Source organism: Lissotriton vulgaris, chromosome 12 (genome assembly GCF_964263255.1).
Source record: "Lissotriton vulgaris chromosome 12, aLisVul1.2, whole genome shotgun sequence".
NCBI classification, from domain to species: domain Eukaryota; kingdom Metazoa; phylum Chordata; class Amphibia; order Caudata; family Salamandridae; genus Lissotriton; species Lissotriton vulgaris.
The window spans coordinates 596,323,047-596,342,139 of NC_141700.1; the positions used below are offsets into that span (position 1 = coordinate 596,323,047).

The 19,093-nt window shown below is 43.4% G+C and overlaps 1 protein-coding gene across 3 annotated transcripts in view; it reads right to left on the minus strand.

The window, feature by feature from the left end:
• LOC147677801 (ATP-binding cassette sub-family C member 12-like) overlaps nucleotides 1-19,093 on the minus strand; it is a 954,180-nt gene that overhangs the window by 146,598 nt on the left and 788,489 nt on the right. For all 3 annotated transcript variants that reach the window (XM_086945451.1, XM_086945452.1, XM_086945453.1), the window contains exon 28: nucleotides 16,907-16,985. In XM_086945451.1, the coding sequence (XP_086801577.1) occupies nucleotides 16,907-16,985 (79 nt within the window). The remainder of the gene's footprint in view (nucleotides 1-16,906; nucleotides 16,986-19,093) is intronic.

Below are 19,093 nucleotides of genomic sequence, written 5' to 3' on the forward strand. Positions count from 1 at the left end.
GAGTGGCGCTGTGCTGGTCCCGCAGTCCGAGCCCCACACTAGCAAGTTGGTCAAGAGACATGGTATATTGTTGCACGCAGACAGAAAGCTATAGTGAACTCCTTCCCCCACGCAGTCACCTCAAAAACATTTGGGAATGATATCATACATATTTAGCCACTACAGAGAGCACCGATGAGCGAGCAGACTCTGCTGCACAAGAGTAGGCAAGAGTGTAACAGATAATGTAGCTGGGTTTGTTGAGCAAGGCACTGTGGACAATTTCAGGACCTAGGCATAAAGGACTCCTTGATTAGAGGGAGAGGCTGAGAGAGTGGATATACGCAATTTGGAATGACTTCCGATGTCACATGGAGTTGTAATACTTAGTAAAGGCAGAGGCCTCATACGGTTCAATGCAGACATGTATTTGGTCGTATTCCTGCCTCGATCCCCTGGCCTCGAGACCACACTCTGGGTGAGATCAATGGAACTTGCACACTTTCCTGAGGCTCAGCCGGCAAAGATAGAGACTGCTACTATTTAATAAGATTGTTTTTTATACTTGCACTCTCCACTTTTGCTACTCACTATTTCCTCACCCTTGAGCCCTCGCAGCCGAGTAGGCGCTGTAGCGGAACTGAGTCAGGGGTAAGCTGCCATTTTGGGAGGAGAACTGGGTTGCGGACTAGTTGAGCGACAATCCCGCCCCCTCTGGCATAAAATCGCGCTGGAAATCTCGCGCACTTAAATAGAACTTGCACACTTTCCTGAGGCTCAGCCGGAAAAGATAAAGACTGCTACTCTTTTAATAAGACTGTTTTTTATACTTGCACTCTCCGCTTTCGCCACTCACTATTTCCTCACCCTTGAGCCCTCGCAGCCGAGTAGGCGCTGTAGCGGGAATGAGTCAGAGGCAAGCCACCATTTTGGGAGGAGTACTGGGTTGCGGACTAGTTGTTGTGACAATCCCACCCCCTTCCCACTCCTTTAAATGTCTATTATCATTCGTCCGCGCAGCGGGCGGGCGCAGCGGGTGCGCCAAAGGCGAGCCCATCTGCGCCTGGACGTCGCCTCTCGCCAAAACCGCTGGGCAAAATTTGAACGAGGCTCTCCGCTATAGACGTGAGACTCTTCTAACATTGAATCCAGGGATTGTTGAATGCAGAATACATGCTTTTCATATGGGGGAAATAAACCTGAAGTGCCCTAGCTGTAACTTTAGTACACCCACCCCTGGGCTTGTTCGAGTAGTAGCGGATAGAACACATCTAGTCCAGCTTAAAATATACCAACTAAATGTTAGATCACTTGTCAAGCAACATATGGAAATTCATGATCTAATTTCCGATGAGTCCCCCGATATCTTATTTGTATGTGAAACTTGGCTTAGGGATGACATGACAGCTATGCCATATCTTACCATTCCCGTGGGCTACTCTATTAGCCCTATAAATAGAGATGCTGGAGGTGGGGGCATTGTGATTATCTTTAAATCCCAGTATCCTTGTTCTTTCACTAAGGAGAATATCAGGGAATGTGAATGTGCCCATTTTAGGTCAAACATAAGTCCGCATTTCACCTTTTCGGGACTGTATATCTACCGCCCCCCTGGACCGGCTACTAAATTTATAAAGGCACTCTTAGATACGGCAAGTGATTTGGTAGTGGGGTGTGCCAATTTTACGATCTTGGGCGACCATAACCTTCACTTTGACCAGCTTCAGGATAGTGCTATCTGTAGTATGTTAGCAGAACTGGGTGCACTGCAGCTGGACCAGCTAGTGTGTGATGCTACACACACGGCCGGACACATATTGGATCCGGTTTTCTCCAACATCCCAGCCTGTAGCATAGCTATGCCTAAACCCATAGGATAGACCGACCATTTTCTGATAGAAATAAGGCTTCCTATTTCAGATCCCTTTACACTAGATACTGACAATCCGGCCTTTAGACGCCCGTGGCATAAATTTAAACTTGCAGATTTCCATGCCTTCCTTATGACCCATCCCTTGGGAGGGATGACAACCCCTGAGGAGGCCTATACAGCGTTTTGCGATTGGATATTAAAGGCGTTAGATACCTTTATCCCCGCAAAGTGGACCAAGGGGCGCACCTCCAACTCGAGTCCTTGGTAAGATGAGTTCCTAAGAGTCCTCAGGAAAGCCTGCAAGAAAGTGGAACGCGCTTGGTGAAGGGACACATTGAGGGAGATAAAGTAACTTATCTGTCCAAAATTAAGCTCTATCATAGAGCGATCTGCACTGCACGGCGGCGTTTTATGCGAAGGAAATAAAATCAAGCTCTAACCCAACTAAATGTATATTTAAAATTTTTAAAGAGCTTAAGAGTAGAAAAGAGGCTTTACCTAGTGTTACATCCACACAACATTGTGAGGAGCTTGCGACCTTTTTCGTTGAGAAAGTGCAAAGGATCTATCAATACTTCCCACTTGTGGCCCCAGATACCTTTGTGTTACCTGCTAGGGATGAGTCAAGCCCCACGCTTTCAGTTATTCCAGCGATGTCCGAGAAGGAATTCACTAGACTGGCCAGGAGAATCAAATCCGGCTCCCCTTCTGAACCCATAAGACCGCCTCAATTTAATGAATCACTTTCGTCTCTTCGCCAGCTGTTATGTCAAATACTGAACCTGTCTTTCTCCATGGCTATGGAGCCGGTTGCCTGGAAAGAGGCCTGGGTGTCTCCTATTATTAAGAAGCCCACACTAGACCCCTCAAAACCCGAGAATTTTAGACCAATCTCACTTCTTCCGTCAGTGGCCAAGATTGCTGAAGCTCATGTTAACAACTCACTATCCCAATTCCTGAGTTCCCATAACGATCTGGATCAGTGACACAACGGTTTCAGGCCAGGCCACAGCACGGAAACAGCCCTGCTTGCCACCGCGGAACACCTTCGGTCTGTCCTGGATGCCGGCCAAAGTGCAGCACTGATTCTGCTAGATCTCAGTGCTGCCTTTGACACGATGTCACATGGCATCCTTCTCCATCGTCTGGAGGCAGCAGGGGTCACTGGTACGGCTTTAGAGTGGTTCTGGTCATTCTTGACAGAAAGATCCTTCCATGTGTCGGCCCCTCCGTTTCTCTCTCAATCCCATACTATCGGACAGGGGGTCCCACAGGGCTCAGCATTGAGCCCATCACTGTTTAAACTGTACGTTCAACCTCTGGCTGCTGTCACCAAAAGATGGGACCTTAAGATGGTATCCTACGTGGATGACACCCAGCTTGTTATCACCTTAGCTGAAGGGCCATGAATGGCAGCTACCAGATTTAGAGACCGGTCGACAGCAGTGGCTCAATGGATGACGGATAATTGCTTGCAACTTAACGCAAGCAAAACAGAGGTTTTGCTGGTAAGGAAGAATGCGGCCCTCTGGAATGAGCATTGGTGGCCAGCACCTCTCGGTCCCATTCAAAGCACCAGGACTCTCCATGGAGTAGCCGTGTGCTATAGAAGAGCCGTACTAACATAAAATAACAACATGCCCTTGCCTAAGTCAGAGGTAAAGAACCTTGGGGTCTTGATGGATTCCAAGCTCAGCTTCCAGACCCATACGAAGAGAGTTGCTGCTACCTGTATAGGACTGCTAAGGGGTCTCAAACCCCTACTGAAATTCTTTGATTCTGCTGTCCGACAGCTTATTGTGCAGTCCACGATACTGTTGCACCTAGACTACGCCAGCTCTCTGCTTTTAGGAGCCAATAAAGCGGAAATCCGGCGACTACAACGAGTTCAAAACTCTGCAGCCAGATCTCTGATAGGTCTTCCCCGCCACTGCTCGGTTAGAGCTACAATTCAAGGGCTACACTGGCTTCCGATTGACAAACGGATCCAGTTTAAAGCTCTTTGTTTATCTTACAAGATCCTAAAACAGCAGTCCATCTCTCTTGTGTGACCTGTTAAGTCCATATGTCCCTCAGTGACAGCTGAGCTCCCTGGGACAGTACATGGCGTCTGTCCCACGGTTTAAACGCTGCCGGGCTGGAGGGCGGTCTTTCCGTCTTTTAGCCACCAAGCTTTGGAATTCTCTGCCGCTACATATGCGGGGCTTGGAGGATCTGCTCGTCTTTCGAAAGGCCATTAAAACCTTTCTTTTCGCTTCTGCATAGGCTATGGATAGGGTCCCAGTGGTTTAACCTCTCTGGATCGTGGTGTGTGTAGATCTGATAGCGCCGGCACGCCCCTTTGCTGGGGCAGCTGTGCGCTCTATAAAACTGTTAAAAAAATAAAAAAATTGTTGGGTCGTGGGATCGAGTGAGGCAGAGACGTTGGAAGTCTTCGACTACATGAGCGTGCATTACTGGTCCCGGTTTGACCTCTGGGATCGGCTGCGGCTGGTTTTCCAGGCGACGACCTACTGCTGAGAATCCTGCTTGGTGATCGGGTTCAGAGACTGGAACACACTCCTACATGGGCGTTCTGTCAATCAACTGCCGAACCATTAGATGCAAGGACACGCTTGCCAGCTGCCCGGAGGCGTGTGGAACCAGGAACACCCAACCCTACATGGAGCGCTCACTACTGGTCCTGGGTGACTGTTGGGATCGGCTGTGGTTCGTTTAACCAGTTGACGAGCCAATGTCATGGACGCAAGCAGGTGTGCTCTTGATCTGGGCAACACAAATATATATGGCGATGTGGCGTTCCGTGGCAGAGGTGAGGTGAGCACTCATCCTGAAAACGAATGAAACAGCGCAAGCACTGATCTGCACTACTTGGTCCCCGTTTCTGGGAGGTCTTCACCCCAGATAGGGCTACCGATCAAACAGTGGTTAATTGCCAGTCTACTCTTTTGTTCATGTGGGTTTCACTTTAAGCGGTATTCTTTTTTCTGCAACACTAGACCATGGGTTTTTAAGTCCTTGGTTCATTGATCTGCTCGCCGCAACCCTTCTACACATGCAATGTTCTGACTACAGTGAGGAGCTCATTTTGTGTTCTCCCACAATTAGCTACCCCTACAACTTATACAAAATGGCAGCTATATTTAACTAAGACTAAATGATTAACCAGGACATGGATTCAGCTAGAAAGAGACATAGGACTCTAGTGACCCCAATAAAAAAGAAACGACAACTCACCACATGGGAAATGGAAACAGGACTACACCCCTAGAGGTCCTACTATTGGAAATGTCGGGAGGACTTACTCTAAGGAACAGTCATCCATAGCAAATGGGGCAGCCATCTTGGCCTGACTCATTCAAAATGATCTAGTCCCCATTCTACACAGACATCATCTGCAATTCCATATTCTACAAACGCGCAGGTGAGAGGTATTCCCTCTATCCTAGCTCCTCTTCCACCTCACAAGACACACTACCTCTCATACTCCCTGACCCTTTTTACCCCCTATTAAAAAAACTACACCTCCACTATGGAGCTCACTGGCTTACACACCTATTCCATTAAATACCCCCCTAACCTTACAAAAAAGCAGCCAAAGGCTTTAAACATAATCTATGAAAATCTCACCCAGAAACCCCAATCTCTGACCCCTATTTCTCAAACAACAAAGGTCACATAACTAATGACATCATCTTCTTTAACAAAAGAAGAGCCCAATGGTAAAAAGCTTTTCTTGCCCTATTCTTGATTGCATCCACCAGGAAAATAGCACATGATCTTACACCAGTCCGTCCCTATTCTACAAAGCAGCAGCAGCAACTACCATCTATCATAATGGGATCATACTCATGCAGACCGTAACCTAAATCTACTGGATAACATCTTTCCTCTCATCAAAGAGAAGGTTGCAAGACCCCATCCCACCTTCCCAGAAAACCGCTCCCCAGTTCTCTGCTAGACTCCCTACCGGACTTCCCATTAAGACATTTTCCCTCGGTATCCCATCGAGCATATACACCCACCCCAGACCTAATAGACACCCCTAGGGATGGCATACATCTCTCTAAGTCCTACTCATCCCCCAGCACTACCATAATTTCTACTGTGCCTATCACACCAAACACCCTTATTTTCTCACCTCCAGCCTTCCCACACACCCCCTTTCCCCCACCACTTCTCCCTTACTCCACATCCATACCTCCTCTTACCCTCAAATTAATACACCCCTCCTCACTACCCACTCCATTCCCAGCAACTCCAATAAAAAACTCTGTTCCAATCTACCCCATACCCTTACATTCGCTCAGCCCGTGTTCCCACCCTCTCCCCTCCCTATGAATCTCATCATCCCACTTATAGCATACATCAATACCCCCTCACGTCCCTTCTCTACTCCCCCCTCTATTTATTACCACACTGAAAAACTGCCATACAATGAATCAGATTATGTTTCCCACCAATACCCAACACATGGACCAACTACATTCCATTCTATAAAAATGTTAACACCTGACCCTAGACTTGATGAGATATTACTATCTCTACAACAAGTCAAAGAGGACCTCTAAACTCTTCACGACCTGATTCTGCAACAACCCAAGTCCACGCGCTCCGAAGTAGAAACTATGACTTACTGTCATACCAACCACTCTAATCGCACACATCAGCTACGTGCAAGCTCCCCGAAACAGGAGCTTCCTAGATGGAGAACAGTACCTTACCCCAATGCCCCATCCTGTCTGGTCAGATAGAGTAACCCTCTATCATCGAAAGATCTAACTTCCCTCTCCTTTCTTACAAGCCCCAGGCTCCACCTCGTAATATCGTGCACACGAACAGCACACATAAATTGTCCTTAATCCAATACATCCCTTCCAATGCCTCTAAAACTACAAGATACATTTCTAGAGGTATAGTTGAAAACAACCTCATGCGTGTACCCATCTTATATGAACGCAACACTACTTTGACCAAAGACCGGATAAAATGTATTCGGCTAAACTGTAGGTTGGCCGCAAGACATGCTGCCGATATAGCTGACCTCATAATTACTAATGAGCCTGACCTTCACATTTTAACTGAAACTTGGCTAAATGAATCATCCATGCCGATCCTTGACATACTAGTACCCTCAAACTATCACAAGACTAGATAGAATTGATAGGCCAAGTGGCGGTATTGCTTGCATACATCGGAACAACCTCTCTGTGAACCGCTACAACTCCCCGGTTCTTTCTTCCTGTGAATACCTATGCTTAGACATCACCAATATTAACAAACCAATATGTTCACTACATTAATTTTACCACCCTCCAGGGAATAACCTCACCTTCATTGAAAACTTCATGGATATCCTAACCACAAATGTCGGACAACAAAACATTCAAATATTCCTGGGAGACTTTAACATCCACTGGAATGACCCTGAGGACCCAGAGGTCAATAGGCTCAAAGCTTTCATATCCAACCTTAACCTGTCCCATATCTGTGACAGCCCTACCCATAAAAAAGGCTCAACCATCAAATTAGTAATTTCCAAAGCGGACTCCACCCAGCTTGAATCGATCCTCCCCTGTGAGTGGTCTGACCATCACATCATCACTTTCCATGTCAATGAATCAGTTAAACTACTCTCTGTCCAACCCACGAGAATGAAAATCTGGAAGAGGAATCTAAAAAACAGTGGCCCGATGTACTTGCAACCTCTAGTCCTAACTTCATGCTGCCACCGGAAAGGTTAGATGAGATAAATGATCTGACTAATAATTACTTCCACTCTATGAATATAGTATTAGACAATCTAGCTCCCCTACAACTGAAAAGAGTCACCACAAAAGACTCAAAACCCTGGTATGATGATAGGCTAAATGAAGACAGAAGATCACTAAGAGTAATTGAACGACAATGAAGATCAACACCATCCTCTGACCACCTCATGTTACTGAGAAGCACAAGAAACTCCTATTACAGAAAGATTAGACGATCAAAAGCAGACTTCTTCAGTAAACAATTAGACCAAGCCAAGAATCATCCCAAAAGGCTGTTCGAACTAATCAAATCTCAATCTAAGGGTGTCTCTCACTCCCCCCAAGCTAATCCTGACACACTGTCCAATTGCGAGGAATTTGCCTTCCTTTTCACAACGAAGACAGAAAACATAAAGACAGACTTGCTTAACGACCTATTATCCCATACTGACCCTCACATTATCTCCTCACTGACCCCGTGTGTGACCCCTCCTAGTGGCTCTGCAAAGTTCTACCCCAACAACAAGGCATCCTGGGCCTCTTTCAACACCTACAGCAAAGAAACTATCCTATAAACGCTTACGGCACTGAATCCCTCCAATCACTTCACAGACCCTATCCCAGAAAACCACCTAAAATACTTCATCCCACTGCTAGAGCCTCTTTGGACTAGGATTATAAACACCTCTCTATTGCAAGGAACCATTCCAGACATCCTCAAAGCAGGTCAAGTATCTCCCATCTTAAAGAAGCCATCTGCAGACCCGTCGGACCTGAATACTTATTGCCCAATATACAACATCACCCTACCTCAAGTCATTCCGACTCGACCACTGCGCACTGTTTCTGAGGTTGGTTACCAACACAATTTACATCATGTTAAAAGAACAATTTAAACTGAATAATTTTACATAACTCTTGTAATGCACTCAAAAATATAAACTCAACGTATTTAAAAGCTTCTACTCAGCTTTTTACTGTTGTTCACATAAGTTCAAAATGATTCACCACTAAAACAATATATAAATATACACATCATTTGTTCAATGGTCCGAAAATTATTCCAACTTTTCAATGTGTGCCCAATGCATTTCGGGCCGAACGGGGCCTTCTTCGGGGGCCTTGGATCTACAAAACACATATAACATAAATGTGTTTTAGAACATCATGAAAACGTACAAGAACAACTTGCTCAAGAAACATGAACTGCATTTAACAAAGACATGGCTGCATCTGTTTAGTGCAAGAGGATACACATGAAAATACATATGGAAGCATGTTTCATATTAACCCAGTCTTAACGAATGTACACAATGCCAACATGGTTTAAAAACAAAAAGTTTAAAAGAAGTGATTGAGCAAAAAACCGAAAAGGTGCACGAGAAAATCATCACTATCTCCTTCCTGACCCCTACACCACTTCGTGAACAACTCACAAAAAAATTCTGGTAGCTACTCACATGGCGATTAATGAAGCTTGACTCAATTTCACTCTGAAGAAACCAAAAACAGATATCAGAGAGTTTTTTAGCATAGATATCCCTTAATGTTTTCTACCAGAGTCTGCGGGTAACCACACATACCTTCCCAAAGCTCCTAAGACGTCTCTTGCACCACGTCCAACGTTCTGTTGGTACGAGGATTCTATCTGCAAAGATAGTGAAGGTGCACTGAGTTAACTCAACCGGCTCAGCTCCCACTGGGCAAAAACGCTCAGAATTGCCTAGTCCGTTCTTACGTTCTACACGCCTATGCCCAAGTCTCCAAAGAAATCTAGCGGACGTTAACAGTGAATCAGTGTAACGGCTTTAGTCAGCGGACATAGGTTTTAAACGCGGTCCACCCGCAAACACTAGCAAGCTTTTCATGGAAACAGACGCCGGCCTCAGACTCGTGTATTTCGGCCGCCATCTTGGAATATCTAATGAAAACTTAAAACCACCTGAAAACACCTGTAGTATGTGAAAACAAACACCAGACGCACGTATATCGGCCACCATCCTGTAGTGTCAAACCATGCAAAGACATAACTTTCCACGTTCTGAAGCTAAAACGGGTGACCTCACTGCTCTGAAACAGCTCTGATCACCTTAACCACCTTGTTCTATTTCTGTCAATATAAAAATGATTAAGTGCAAACAAACGTGCTCAAAAAATAAAATAGGTGGCAACATGATAAAAAATAAATAAAATTTGTGAACAAATGAAAATAACCATGGTCACATATAATTTTCAGGTTGCATGTACATATGACATTGTTGCAGTGCCACAGACATCACTAGAAAGCATGATTATTCATAAAAAACATGCATAATCAATTTTCCCATTTAAACCCTTTAGATCCGGACATTCCAATCTTTTAATCCAGTACGTTTCCCTTTGAAGCAGGGATTTGGTCAGATCCTTGTCTGGAAATTGATAAACTCTCTCTATCATCGAGAACTGCATTTGGGCTATGCTATGTCTGGCCTCCATCCAGTGTATAGCTAAACTGCTATTTTTATTTGGATTCCTGATGGTACTTTTGTGCTCAGATATTCGAATTTTTAACTTATGCTCAGTTTTGCCTACATATAGCTTTCCGCACAGGCATTTTATGTAATAAATTAGGTTGTTGGAATTACAGTCCGATTAGTGAAACAATTTAATAGACTCCCCTGTTTGTGAATGATACAGCCTCGCTCCACAGATTACATTGTTGCAATGTACGCAATTTGTACACTTTTTCATTCCTTTGAAATCTTTCATCTGTTTTTATCTTGGGGAAGTCATTAAAACAATTTAAGATTCCTGGAACGAGTGAAAGCAAACAATGGTTTGTGTCTGAATAAATCCTGAAAGTCTGTTTCATTTTAAAGTAGCTCTCAACACTGATTGATAATATTCTTGATTTTCTGGGAACTTGTTGAAATTTTTGAGGCAAAAACTTGTTTCTCTGTTTTTTTCTTGGGCTTTTGTTTCAACAACTCACCATGATCAAATTTTGAGATGCAATCTTTTGCGTACTCCAAAGTTTATTTCGGGTAACCCCTCTCTAGATATTTTTGTTGTTGAAAGTTCAAATGTTTATCAAGGTCGTGTGGTTATGAACATATCCTTTTAATATGCAAAAACTGTGAGAAGGGTAAATTAATCTTAAGATTTTGCAGATGAAAACTTTGGAATAGCACTGCATTAGTTACATATGTTGTTCATGAAGTGGTGTAGGGGTCAGGAAGGAGATAGTGATGATTTTCACTTGCACCTTTTCGTTTTTTTGTTCAATCACTTCTTTTAAACTTTTTGTTTTTAAACCATGTTGGCATTGTGTACATTCGTTAAGAGTGGGTTATAATGAAACATGCTTCCATATATATTTTCATATGTATCCTCTTGCACTAATCGGATGCAGTCATGTCTTTGTTAAATGCAATTCATGTTTCTTGAGCAAGTTTTTCTTGTAGGTTTTCATGAAGTTCTAAAACAGATTTATGTTATATGTATTTTGTAGATTCAAGGCCCCCGAAGAAGGGCCCGTTCGGCCCGAAATGCATTGGGCACACACGAAAAGTTGGAATAATTTTTGGACAATCGAACAAATGATGTATATATTTATATATTGTTGTAGTGGTGAATCATTTTGAACTTATGTGAACAAAAGTAAAAAGCTGAAGTAGAAGCTTTTAAATGCGTTGAGTTTATATTTTTGAATGCATTACAAGAGTTGTGTAAAATTATTCAGTTTAAAATTGTTCTTTTAACATGATGTAAATTGTGTTGGTAACCAACCTCAGCGACAGTGCGTAGTGGTCGAGCCAGAATGACTCAAGGTAGGGTGGTCTGATTTTAGGCACGGTTTGGACAAGCGTGCCACCTCTGCAGCACGCTTGTTCAATAGGTTAGACTTAGTTTAAATATTAGGAAAAATAGGAGTGCTTCTCTGCCCGATTGATTTTCCAATATCCAACATCCCCACGTTGGCCAAATTGCTGGAAAAATGTGTTCACTCGCAGCTTAGCAATCACACAGACCACTTCAACCTGCTCGATCAATTCCATTCAGGTTTCAGTGCAGGGCACAGTACTGAATCAGCCAAGGCCCACATAATAGATGAAGCATTAAAAATCCTTGACGAAAACAAAGCCTGTTTACTAATCCTGCTTGACCTATCCTCGGCCTTTGACACCTTCAAACATGACAACTTACTATATCTCTTGAAAAACAGAATGGTACTATCTGGATTGGTTCAAAACTGGTTCACCTCCTTCCTTCAAAATAGAACACAAATATTCAAGGTCAATCAATCCTTATCCAAGCTAACCCAGTCACTTTGGGAGTACCAGAGTGATCATCCCTCTACCCTACACTTTTCAACCTGTTTATGGAACCACTCACCGATCTTCTCAGCTCCTCGAATGTCCACTATCACATGTAAGCATATGACACACAGCTTTACATAAAGATCCATTCACTTGAGAACATCAAATCTCTCAATTCAAAGCTCCATAAAAGCAGACCTACTTGGCCAATAACCACTGAAAACTAACCACCCTCAAAACTAAATCCTTCTCAATCGCTCCCCCCAGCCAATCAACATCATCCTCGAGTGGATGCAACACCTAACAGCACTCAACGGTCAACCTCTCATTATCGACTCTGCAAAATCGCTGGGAATAACTCTGGGCAATATGTTAAATATGCAGAAACACATCAGCATTTCGACTAAAGGAGCAAACTTTCAGATGAACACCCTGAGAAGACTGAAACCCTTCCTGCCCCCAGTTCAAGTTCTAGTAATCCCCAGAGTGGAGTATGGGAATGTCGCTCTCTGCGGCCTTCCCAGATCGACGACTGCCCCTCTAAGAGCCTCAATCAAGACTCATCACAGGCTCCAAAAGAAACTGTCACATCTCCCATGACCTTCGTGCCCTCAACTGGCTAGCTCCTGAGGCTAGAATAGCCTGTATGACGCACAAGACATTACATCCCAAAATCCCGAGATACCTAGCTGAGAAATTGGTACTATCGGGTAGTAACAGAACCACCAGGAGCTCCTATAATCTTCTACTGAAACCACAACGATTTTGCAAGAAGAAAACATACAACCCGTCCTTCTCAGGAATGGCTCCCAGGATTTGGAATGCCTTGCCCCCAGAAATGAGACAGAACCTGTCCACAGCATTTTTCAAAAAAGAAATGAACTCAATTCTCTTGGCCAAATTCATTTGAACTATTTATACAACCGTGTAGATATCTGCTAATCTGTAATAGTTACTACTTTTGTATTAGTCTAACCTATACTTTTTTTATGTGTATATCTGTCACCTATATTTGCCCTGTAAAGCACTCTGATACCCGCAAGGGTCTTGTTCTACTCTACAAAACCTTCAAAATAAAAAATGAGTAGTTCAGAAATCCTTCCAGCCCTGGCCCTTTTGTTCCCTTTCCATTGAGCAATTGACACCTCTCTGCAGGCTGACAAGTGACAGTCGCATTTTAATAAAGTAACTTAAAAACCGGGTGTATTATCAGATTCAATTTTAAATTACTATTAATTACATCCACCATGCTCTGTGCGCATTTTAGTGCCTTCCTTCGCATTGTCTTATAAGTATTAAAAAGGAAGGTTTAGGCCATTGAAAAAAGTAATCCTAGCAGGTCGAAATGGCAGTTTTTAAACTACCATCCTAGGCTGCTGTGGCAACCTAGAGTCATATTTTACATGGTTACTTTATTGCTGGCACAAATAGTGATTCTAGTGGCATTTAATTTACAGGCCCTGGCTACACTATTTACCATATACTAGGGTCTTACAGGTAAGTTAAATATGTCAATTTGGATTTTTAGCCAAATGACAAGTTTTGAGGAGTTAGAGCACATGCTCTCATGCTTGATTGTTAGCAGGGTCCCAGTGCACAGGATTCAACAATCAACAGCATCAGTGTAAACAAATGGGGGTTATCATACAAAAGAGGCATTTTATTACACAGCCAACTCTTGCACTTACAATAGATGCAATGTCTTTGGCTATAAGTGCTTTAGTATATTCTCACTCACAGATTCTTTGAATTACTGATGTAAACATTCCTTTTAGTGACACAGTTCTCCTCACCACTGTTTACTAATGATGAGATGAACTGATTGGCTGCCATTTCACCTGTTCTAGCTTGGTCCATAGCTAATGAACATCCTACATTGTGGAGGTTGCTACCCATCATAAAATGACCCAAAGAAACACAGTCATTCTTTTAAATCTGAGTTTACCATTCGTGGAATGCAGCTGCCTTCCTACTGAAGATACAAATTTGTGGAATAAGGGTCTTTGGAACAAAAGCTTATCCTTTGAACAGTACTGTCTTCGGTATCAGGTCCCACAAACAAATTTCATTTCTATGAACATCATTCTCCGGGAGTGGTTCCTGTTGCAGCCACTTACTCTCTGGTTCTCATTGTCTTTTCTGGAATTGGACTCCTTTGTGCAGCATCTTCCTATCAAAACATCTGGATTGTCACCTTCTATCCAAACAGTCACTATTTGAACCCTGTTGCGCCCATTTCTGAAGATTACTATTTCATTTCTGGAGACCACTATATCTGTGATTGAGTGCTGTTGGCAGCCATTTACTACAAGCATTCAGGGGAAACTTCACTTGTGGTTTCAGTAGTAGTTCACTTCCCTGTGAAGTCTACTGTCTCAGTTTTATTCGTAGCTGTGTTTTGTACAGAATGAACTAGCTTTACAGACCAGATAGGTATTGGGTTCTAAAGGTGGTAAAATGGTCACTCGTGTAATGGAATAGAGTGCTACGTGTAGCCTTAATGTTTCTGAACAGATGCTTCAGGGATTTTGATCCCAGTGGCAGATCTCATCCTCTGTTATCATACTGCTATGGCAGACAAGAACTATCTCTCAAGTAAGCATGGGCGGAAAATCCGTTACGCTCGCGGATTTTGCGGATTTTCGGTAAATTCGCAATCCGTGAGATCCGCGAATTTCCCGCAAAATCCGCAAATTCGCACGCAGCGGATTTTTTGCTGCGTGCGGTGTAAGTTCGCAATTGCGAACTGGTACAAAACCCTCGCGAACTGGCAGAAATCCTTGCGAACTGGCAGAAATGCTTGCGAACACAAAAAAAGCATTCAGCAAGTTCAAAAGTTCAAACTCATCATTAGTAACCATTCCCTGTAGTGCTTCCTGACAAGGGCCCCTCCAGAGTTCAGTTGCTAGTTGCAACAATTATATGACCCTGCTCTGACCCTCACAGCAGGCTCATAGAATAGCTACAAGTAGGCCACAAAGGTCCTGGAAATAAAAAAATTGCACTGCAACAGAAAGCAAATTACAGATAAGGAAGCAGGTGCCAGACTGGAATTTTAAAACAGTGACAAATTAATAAATCAACCCCAAATTAATTCATGTCAGTTGAAGCAGGCAGGTGTGCTTGCTTTCCCCCCCATTATCTACAGTGATGATGAACCAGAGGGTGGCATTGATGCACCAGAGGATTGCATGGGTGAAACAGAGGGTGGCAGGGGTGAAACAGAGGGTTCTGGGAACCTGTGATGATGAACCAGACGTAGAAACAACATAATCGTGACCGTTGCGAGCCGACATGTAAGTTCGCAATTGCGAACTGGTACAAAACCCTCGCGAACTGGCATAAATCCTTGCGAACTGGCAGAAATCCTTGCGAACACAAAAAAAGCATTCAGCAGGTTCAAAAGTTCAAACTCATCATTAGTAACCATTCCCTGTAGTGTTTCCTGACAAGGGCCCCTCCAGAGTTCAGTTGCTAGTTGCAACAATTATATGACCCTGCTCTGACCCTCACAGCAGGCTCATAGAATAGCTACAAGTAGGCCACAAAGGTCCTGGTAAAAAAATTGCACTGCAACAGAAAGCAAATTACAGATAAGGAAGCAGGTGCCAGACTGGAATTTTAAAACAGTGACACATTAATAAATCAACCCCAAATTAATTCATGTCAGTTGAAGCAGGCAGGTGTGCTTGCTTTTCCCCCCCATAATCTACAGTGATGATGAACCAGAGGGTGGCATTGATGCACCAGAGGATGGCATGGGTGAAACAGAGGGTGGCAGGGGTGAAGCAGAGGGTTCTGGGAACCTGTGATGATGAACCAGACGTAGAAACAACATAATCGTGACCGTTGCGAGCCGACATGTAAGTTCGCAATTGCGAACTGGTACAAAACCCTCGCGAACTGGCAGAAATCCTTGCGAACTGGCAGAAATCCTTGCGAACACAAAAAAAGCATTCAGCAGGTTCAAAAGTTCAAACTCATCATTAGTAACCATTCCCTGTAGTGCTTCCTGACAAGGGCCCCTCCAGAGTTCAGTTGCTAGTTGCAACAATTATATGACCCTGCTCTGACCCTCACAGCAGGCTCATAGAATAGCTACAAGTAGGCTACAAAGGTCCTGGAAAAAAAAATTGCACTGCAACAGAAAGCAAATTACAGATAAGGAAGCAGGTGCCAGACTGGAATTTTAAAACAGTGACACATTAATAAATCAACCCCAAATTAATTCATGTCAGTTGAAGCAGGCAGGTGTGCTTGCTTTTCCCCCCCATAATCTTCAGTGATGATGAACCAGAGGGTGGCATTGATGCACCAGAGGATGGCTTGGGTAAAACAGAGGGTGGCAGGGGTAAAACAGAGGGTTCTGGGAACCTGTGATGATGAACCAGACGTAGAAAAAACATAATCGTGACCGTTGCGAGCCGACATGTAAGTTCGCAATTGCGAACTGGTACAAAACCCTCGCGAACTGGCAGAAATCCTTGCGAACTGGCAGAAATCCTTGCGAACACAAAAAATAAAAAAATCCGCAAATTCGCGAGAATTCGCGGATTTTGCGGATTGCGAGTTCGCAAATTCGCAAAATTCGCGAACGCCAGATTCGCAAAATTCGCCCATGCTTACTCTCAAGAGGTGAAGTCCTGTTAGCAGCTAGAGTGAAAATTAGCCACCACAGTGTAGGTATTTGGTTATGAGTGCCAGTAGCACATCAATAAATTACTCTAGAGAGGAATTGTAAGGACATTTACTTTCCAAACTACATCTTAACTGTGACTTCCTGCTAGTTGTTTTTCTTATTTTCTTATTCCTTCTCTTCTTAGTGAGAATTAGCATTATCCCACATTAAAAGGATGACTTTCTGTGAGTAATTAGTCTCTCAGAAGGAGGAACTGGTGCCTGTCCTGTGTTTCCTCAGAGATATTCTATCTAGTTTAAGATATAACTATATCAGAACACTGGGCATGATACAAACTAATGTACATCCACATCAATGTGTTACTCACTGTGTCTTTCATGAATGTTCTTTCCAGTGCTTTCCAGAGTTGCTCATCTGAATAGTTATCAAATGGGTCTAAGTTGTACCTGTTATGCAGAAATAAATGAAAAAGTTCCAAGAGCTGAGGATTCAGTGGAAGTATTATGCACTTTTCAGTATTAAACTAAAATAAGCAAACACTCTGTTTTAGTAACGCTAAAATTACAAGCACAAATATAAACTGTTAACAAAAGAAGACATAAGAAGCAAGTATTGGCAAATCCAATAGGAGTGTTTTTTTGTTAGGGAGAGAGTTTGGCAATAGTTGGGTGAAGGTGTGTTTCCCCCAGCTGGCATAGAAAGAAAATTGCACAATGAAAACAAATATTGTCCCTCAACAATATGGCAGCTGAAAACAGCCCTTTCGCTGAACAGACTGCATTTACAGGGTTTAGAAGAGATTTGTGAAAAGGAGTCAAAAGATGATGTCTGCAGTGTAATCGGCGAACTTCAAAGGAACACACAGCAAAATATTGCATTACAGATAATTTTGATAAATGGTCCTTTGCTTTCTTCAGCATTAGAAAAGCCAATATGCACAGACATTCTCACTTTGTGAACTAAAAAGCTACTAACCACACTTCATACAGTTGCGTAAAATCAAACAAATAAACAAGCAAATGCAGTTAGTGAAGAACTCTGGACCAAATGTACTAACGTATTTTCTTGTTGCAAAACCAGTCATTCAGTGAATTGCAAGATTTACAAGTAAATGTGTTTTTTTGAACGCACTAAACTATTTTAACAATGTGGTAACGTTACGAATGACTGAGGAATCAGTCTTTGGAAGGGATGTGTTTAGGGGTTACCTTCTATACAGAGATTTTGTGTAAAATGTATTAATGTTTTGTGTTCTAAATGTGATCGCAAAAAATGATCGCAGAAAATGTATGTTTTACAGACACCGCAAAGGAGGTAGTAACCCATTCACAAACAGGTAGGGTTCTCCAGGGGACACATTCCACTTTATAAATGGAACAGAAACCCACTTTTTAGAAATAGGCAGTAGTCCATAAGACCACTGCTGCTTACTCTTAAAAAAAAATTTTTATAAACTTTTCTCCTTTTTTGTAAATGGTTATCATTTTTCCTTAATGAAAACGGGCAGCACCTTCTATACTACTATTATAAAGAGAGAACACAACCCTTTTGGCAAGGTAAACTCGGGAACCACAGCGCCAATCCACACACCCGATACATCCTTGAAATTGTCAGGGTGTGTAGATGGACATAGGCTACATAAAAATAAAATTAAACGTAAATTAAAAAAATTAACTTTAAAAACAAAGTAGTCCCCTGAAAGAAGCGCCGGCCGCGACGTCTGCATCATGACATCGAGAGCGCGGGGAGGAGTGGCGTTCAGGAGCAACAGGAAGAGCGGAGGACATGATCGCGGGGAGGAGCTGCGGACAGGTGGGGAGGAGCGGTGGACAAGCGGTAATGACCAGCGGTAAAATCAGCAGCGCGAGGAGGAGCAGCGAGTAAGGTATGTGAACCTGGAGGGACGGGCCGAGGGACGTGACCAGAGAGAAGCGGAGGAGCAGTGGAGCGGTAAAATCAGCAGCGCGAGGAGGAGCGGCGAGTAAGGTAAGTGAACCTGGAGGGACGGGCGGAGGGACAGGCCGTGGGACGGGCGGAGGGACGGGCAAGCCTGAAATGCTGCCCCCAGCCCCCTTCTGCCCCAGGCAACGCTGGGGCGGGCTGCTAGTTTTCATATAAAAGCAAGCACAGTCATGGTGGGCTGTTGACCCCAGCTGGCTACCATCGCTGTAATGACAGCAAATTGTAGTTGGTGCCAACTTTGTGACCTTTCTCATCATGAGGTAGGTCCAATTCTAAATCACTGAGATTTTGGGGTATATTTACTAAGATTGTACACTATGTTTCCCTCACGAACGAGACACAAATTGCCAGAAAACGTTTTTCCTAATTTAGTTTCCAGCGCAAAACTTGTTTTGCACCAGGAAATCACTTGAAAGTAATGCAAAGCAGCACGTAGTGCTGCTTTGTAATACTAAGTGGAAAGGGGGTGTTCCAAGGGTGGTGACTGTGCATTTACCTGCAACCACCTATGGTTTTTGATACAAATCTCTATTTGCTAATAAAAGTGTACAGAGTTTTGCGTAAAAAAATAACGCCCATTTCAAATAGGTGC